The sequence below is a fragment of the Centruroides sculpturatus genome, unplaced genomic scaffold, assembly GCF_000671375.1.
Source record: "Centruroides sculpturatus isolate CEXI.00-Female unplaced genomic scaffold, Cexi_2.0 scaffold119, whole genome shotgun sequence".
In the NCBI taxonomy this organism is placed as follows: domain Eukaryota; kingdom Metazoa; phylum Arthropoda; class Arachnida; order Scorpiones; family Buthidae; genus Centruroides; species Centruroides sculpturatus.
The window spans coordinates 792,054-798,976 of record NW_019384338.1 but is presented as its reverse complement, the minus strand read 5'-3'; the positions used below and the strand labels follow the sequence as shown (position 1 = coordinate 798,976).

The following is a 6,923-nucleotide window of genomic DNA, read 5'->3' as shown; positions in this document are numbered from 1 at the left end:
TATTTATTAATTTATTAAAAATATATTTTAAATATAAATTAGAATATTAATATATTAGACTTTACGTGTATTTCAAATATTATAAGCGGTGATATTTATGTATCGTACACGCGCTTCGGAATGTAAACGTCAGCTTTTAACTTTGCCGCTTGAGTAGTTTTATATGAATCATTGCAAAATATCTCGCGTATAAATGAACGAATTACGTAGTTAGAATTTACTTTTGTTACAACAATAAACAAATTTCGGTTTAAATATTTATTCGCGTGTAGTTTTAAAATGATCGCTGATTTACCGCTGGCTTATCTTACAGTCTAATGATTAATTATGTGAGATAATCAATGTATTAATTAATTGAGTTTATTTGTGAATTATTTATATTAAATATTCTTCATTTAGCCCACTTTATATATTTTGTAAAAAATTGAATCGTTGTTTAAAAATTGCAAAAAGATTTACAACAATTTCCTCTCGTCTGAAAGACTCCTAAAATCACTATTAATTTACTCTCGAGATTATTTTAAGCGTTTCGTTCTGGATTCTAAAATATCCCACAAAAAATACAAAATAAGGTGCCGTCCATTAACTATGTATAGCCTAGAGTTTCTGAGCCATTTGTATACAAAGCTGTACACTAGGAAAATCCTCTCCTCTTTAATTACCTGTACAATAGTTTCCGAACCTACTTGAAGAAATGACTTTAAAAGTTCTGCAAATATTTACTCATAAGTTTATTCAAATACCTAATAAAGAACAAATTTGTACGCCATTATTACCACTAAATACTGTTGGAGGTCGCAGACAATACTGCGAACTCCTCCATCCCACCGTACATAGCGGTGTATTTTTCGTGTTCCTTCTTCCTTAAACTGTACATATAATTAGCCTAATAGACGGTCCCTAAGTTTTGTAACACTTGAATAACTATTAATACTATTATTTAACAAGTACACTTGCGTAGAAATAATGATAAAGAAAACTTTTTGTGGATAAACTATACAAAATGGTGTTATTTCACTGTAATTGTGTCTGGAACTCGATGAAATTAATAATTTTTTTTTTTTTTCAGTAAGATGTACAATTTACAATTCTTATTCTTATTGCTCTTTAACACAATATATATATATATTGTTTTGAAATTAGTTAAAATAAGAATGAAACAAAAGGTTTATTCTGTTCTGAGTGAAGGAAGATAACCAAAATAGTTTTAAGAACTATCCGGTTACATCTTGTTGCTATTTTCGATTGTTCGGCGACATAGAATAATGCTAGTTTCTTTACATTTTGCAATAGAATATCTAAAATATTTGTGAATATTCGTAAGAATTACGTCAATAATTACTTTAACTTCAATTACTAATTTGTGATAACAAATTTGATGAATTAAATTAATATATTTTAAGTATTAAACAATTATATAGAAAATATATTCAATATACAGAACCAATATGAACACTTAATAATTCATTAGAAGGTAAAACTTCTTAACAAGATTGTTCTTTTGTAAGATTTCCTACAGCAGAATTGTGTAGAGGAAGTTTTTCGTTGAATTTTATAAATTACAAAATTTCCTAAATGAGAAAAATATCTTAAACTTTTAAAATTTATTTTAAATATTTAAATTTATTTTCTTCCTTTCGAAGTTTAGTAACAGATTTATATTATAAATAGAAAAAAATTAATTAAAATATTTAAATTCTTTATATTTGAGCAATCAAAACTTTGGAAATTCAACTACAGAGAAACCTGTGAACGATGGCCACTGAATGGAATGTAAAAATGGCCGTTGTTCTCGGATTATTTTGTATACATTTTTGTTTAACGTTCCTAAAAAACTGGCCGCCATTTAGAGGTGGCCATTTGTGGAGGTTCGACTGTATTATATCTGATTTTTTTAATAAAAATTTACATTCATAAAACAATTTTGTTCATAACTTAAGAAAATTCTCACTTTAGTTATAATTTATTTACTTTATATATTTCTTATTTCATGTAAAATTGAGTCGTTTAATTTAAGATTTATTCATAAACGTTCTCTCTTTACGAAAGGGTTAATTTTCAAAAAGTTAAGTTAAATATATTATAAATTTATTCGGAAATTATATCAAACTTTACTGGAAGGCAACGGCATAATCTCGTTTCGTTAGTGTAATAAAAATAGGATAAACACCTTAACTTGCAAGATTTCTTTCGATCATCATCAGAAACCCGACACGTGCTATTTACGAGATAACGCCCAAAGTGCATTAATAATTTGTTGAATTGTCAGGTATATATAGAGGCTTATTCATAATATCATTCCTTACATATAGCGACTACTTAGCAGAGCTGCGCGATTATCTGGCTGCTGAGATTTTTGAGTGTGTGTATATCCACAGCGCTATATGATAGCGGGAGATACCTCCACTCGAAATATTTCTGATATCCATCAGATAAGATCGTTATAACAGAGTAAGTAATTTAATATTTTCAAACTTATAAGAATAAAATTTTAACTTTTTAAAAATAATTTTCAGACTTCCAAAATGTTATCGGCTCCAATCAATAGCCCACTTTCGCATGCCACCTACGGAGCACTGTCTTCTCCATATCAACGCAATGCCACCGTTGTCGATATGGTACCTACAGACATGTTGTATATGATACACGAACATTGGTATCGTTTTCCACCAATGAATCCACTTTGGCACAGCCTTTTAGGAATAGCTATGATTGCTCTAGGGATAATAAGCGTTATAGGAAACGGAATGGTTATATATTTAATGATGACTACGAAATCATTAAGAACGCCGACAAATTTATTAATTGTTAATCTAGCATTTTCAGATTTCTCTATGATGGCATTCATGATGCCCACAATGGCTGCTAATTGCTTTGCGGAAACTTGGATTTTGGGACCTTTTATGTGCGAAATATATGGAATGGCCGGATCGCTTTTTGGTTGCGTGTCCATTTGGACAATGGTGATGATTACTCTCGACCGATACAATGTTATTGTTCGAGGAATGTCAGCTACTCCTCTTACTCACAAGAAAGCCGTCGTAGAGATTTTGTTTGTGTGGATCTGGTCTATCGGTTGGACGATTGCGCCAATGTTTGGTTGGAATAGGTAAGATTTTATTTATCGTAATTATTTAGATATATAAATTGAAATTTAATTCGTAAATAGGTACGTTCCTGAAGGTAATATGACAAGTTGCACTGTGGACTATCTCACAAAGGAAATTGTATACATGTCCTATGTTATCATTTACGGATGCGCGGTATATATGACGCCGTTAATAACTATGATCTACAGCTACTTTTTCATCGTGAGGGCGGTAGCACAACACGAAAAAACTTTACGAGAACAAGCTAAGAAAATGAACGTCGCTTCTCTTCGAGCCAATACTGATCAACAAAAGCAAAGTGCAGAATGCCGATTGGCCAAGGTTTGTTGTTAGCCTATATAAATGAGATAATGTATTTAATTACTTAACCATCGTATTAATTTGATCCATTTTATACAGATTGCTATGATGACTGTTGGTTTGTGGTTCATGGCTTGGACACCCTATATAACTATCGCTTGGTCGGGAATCTTTACGAAGGGGGATCGTCTGACTCCTCTTGCAACCATCTGGGGTTCGGTTTTTGCTAAAGCTAATGCATGTTACAATCCTATCGTTTATGGCATCAGTCATCCCAAGTATCGAGCAGCTCTTTATGCAAAATATCCATCTCTAGCATGCGCGGGCGAAGACACCAGTGATACAAAATCAGAAGCTTCTGCAACTACAGTAGTTGACGATAAACCAAAAAATCCAGAAGCTTAATATCAACAACTTCGTTCTTCTTAGATATTAATTGTGAACAAAATGTCATAGCAATAAAACATTTAACATATGTAACAAAAAATAGAAAATTATTTTTCAGAATAAAATTTAGAAGCATGCAACCAAAATAGTTTTGTAATTATTGCTACATAAATTTTATACATAAATTTCATTTAAAAAATCTCTTAGTTCTCTTAGTTATTGTTATGTTCTAGTAATAATTAACGAATTTCAAATAAAAATTTCGATTAGATAAAAATTACCAATTATAATTTATTAAAATATCTTACATATAATGGAAAATAAAGGACTTATTAAATATTTTACAATGAAAAACAATTTGTGACATTCAAAGATAATGTGATGATCCGTGAGAAAAGCGAGAATCTAAATATTTTGCATTATCGATAAGTTTTTTCCTTTGAGAAGGATCTATGCGATTAATTGTTAAATCAACATCTCGATCAAATGGTCGTCGTTCTTCTGGTTTCGATTTTTCCATTTCCTGAAAAGATCATATTTAAACATGATTAAATAATATAAATATTGATAATTTAATATTTAACTTACTAATAATTTAAATAACCCTTTAATTAGCAGGTCTCACAGACAGCTCAACATTCACTGTTGTAGGTTTTGCCAACTGATCAAATCATTCAGCTAGTATTGATAAAATATCTGTATTAATAACGTTTGAACATGTAGACCTACAGTTAACTTACGAATTTAAATTTGAAAACTTTCTTTTTATTTTTTGAAATAAGTAAAATGTATCTAAAACGGAAAGCCCTGTACTGGCAAAGACTTCTGTTCTACAGGAGTTAGTTATATTATGCAATTAATAACTAAAAAGTCTTCCTTTCTGCATTAGACAGGTTCTAATTTATAATAGTACATTTCATATAAATTGCTCCGTTTTATTTTCTGTTTAGGCTGATTTATTTTTTTGTAGAGAGTCTGTTTTAGACAGGTTTGCTGTATTTAGAATCAGTACAATTAATTGGGTGATAAGGAAATATTCTTGACCTTGGAACAGAGAAGTATGAAAAATCTTAACTACAAATGTTTCCCTATTTGCAATTATTATTATAAATTACTAATGACGATGAATTTTTGTTTTATTTAAAAAAGAAATTTTATCCAATAAATTTTATGTGAAATTTTGTTTTAACAAACGAACTTAATAAAGAAATTTATATCAATAGCTCATAATAAATTTATTTAAACAGTTTGTTTTCATACAAATTAAAAATAAATAAATAAATACCAATATTTAAAATAGGATTAAGCCCTCTTTTCAAAATACTAAAATATTTCTTAATTGTTACATATGTTATTGCAGATACTTGTATTTCTTAACAGATTTACTTTACGTTAATTAATTATAAGCCTAGTTACGATTTTCAAGGTTTTATTTACATCAATCAGAAAATAGTAGAAAATAAAATATATTTTTTGACATACTGCGAGAATAATAGAAACTTTTTGACTTAGCTCTTAACATGAAAAAAATACCACTGATCAATTAAAAATAATTTCTAATTTAATTAAATTGCAATTGTTATAATATCCATGTGTGTTAACAAATTTAAGAAACACATCTGTGCATGAATATTTTTATAATAATGATCAAAATTTGATAACTAAATAAAGAATATATATTAGAGACAGTCAAATGAAAACGAGACAGACTATATAACAAGTGTGGCACGGAAGTTGGTAATGAAGGTAGGTGTGTATATAGAACTGCCCTCTATTGGGAATCAGGAAGGAACAGCGTAAACGTTCACCACTGTGCCATTTGTCTGTTAGACATGCTCGAAGTGAGGTTGGTGTCATGTGTGCGTCCAACATCACTATGGAGGTCCACTGCTTGTTGACTTTCTGGAACATGGCGCCACACTTAATGCACAGTGGTACATAGAAGCTTTGCAAAAATTGAAGCGTGCCATCAAATCCAAACACCCAGGAATATTGACAGACAGCATCATTCTGTTGCAGGATAATGCCCACCCACATTACCAAGGTTGTTTTGACTATGCTGCAGAAGTTTCACTGGGAACTTCTGCATCCTCCATACAGTCTGATTTCTCCCCATGCGATTTCCATATTTTTGGAGCCCCGAAGAAAGATATTCGTGGCCGTCAATTTGCTTTGGATAAAAAGGTACACGCCTGGGTAAAATCATGGTTCTGTAGCAACCGCAAACATTTTTCTATGAAGGCATTGACAGTCTTGTCTCACAGTGGGATAAATGTATCAACAGTTATGGCAATTACTTTTGAAGTAATAAACAGTTTACTTACTTTTTTCCCATCTGTGTCGTTTTCATTTGACTGCCCCTAATAGTTACAGAATATTACTGTAACTATTAGGTTAGGTATATATTAGGACTGCTAAAATAAAATATTAGTAGTCCTTCTAATTCATATCTTTATTACTTAATTAAAGTATCAAACTAATTTAAAAGCTTTAAAAGATTTGCATACATCAAGAGCAGATTGCATTAGTATTATCCACATAACACAATTTACATTACCTAAATTTTTCAATTTTTACAAGAATATGGTTAATCATGATAAAATACAAGGTAAAATAGCCACTAAAAGTTTTTAAAATAAATTTTTAGTGTCAGATGTACAAAATAAATTTGTCAAAACTAAAATTAAAATGGAAATTTTACATCCTGGAAATATTGAACGAGTCTTGTAAAACTTCATAATCTTAGCACTCATACTGAATGCATCAATTGATCAGAATGTGGTAACGACAATTTCTCATTTATATGAAACTAGCTGCAAGATCCCGCTTCGCTGGGTTTTTATTTGTATGTAATAGTATAGTTTTTTATATATATATAAAAGACTATTTTTCTAAGTAATCTAGAATCTAGCTGCAAGGACCCGCTTCGCTGGGCAAAAAGTAACGATAGTGAAGATTAAGATAATTACATTATAGCCAATCTTACCCGTTTTCACACAATGCAAGAATTAGGTCCCCGTTTCCAGACTAATTAGAGAATTTTTACGTCCAGTCAAACGAACTATTTTCAATTTGATCAATTTTCTGGAACGTTTACAATCGTTCTATAATCGAACCAATATTCGA

General features: G+C 30.3%; 2 protein-coding genes across 2 annotated transcripts in view; one reads left to right on the top strand and one right to left on the bottom strand.

Moving 5' to 3' along the window:
* The first annotated feature begins 2,299 nt into the window (after positions 1-2,299).
* Positions 2,300-3,953, top strand: LOC111632747 (ocellar opsin-like). Its single transcript, XM_023377268.1, has 4 exons — positions 2,300-2,451; positions 2,517-3,109; positions 3,170-3,431; positions 3,510-3,953. The coding sequence occupies exons 2-4, from the start codon at positions 2,526-2,528 to the stop codon at positions 3,813-3,815; spliced, it is 1,152 nt and encodes a 383-aa protein (XP_023233036.1). The 5' UTR covers positions 2,300-2,451; positions 2,517-2,525; the 3' UTR covers positions 3,816-3,953.
* An 88-nt stretch (positions 3,954-4,041) lies between these two features.
* Positions 4,042-6,923, bottom strand: part of LOC111632753 (GPALPP motifs-containing protein 1-like) — a 29,561-nt gene continuing 26,679 nt past the window's right edge. Inside the window, exon 5 of the mRNA XM_023377281.1 lies at positions 4,042-4,320. Within this exon, the coding sequence (XP_023233049.1) occupies positions 4,165-4,320 (156 nt within the window). The 3' untranslated portion in view covers positions 4,042-4,164. The remainder of the gene's footprint in view (positions 4,321-6,923) is intronic.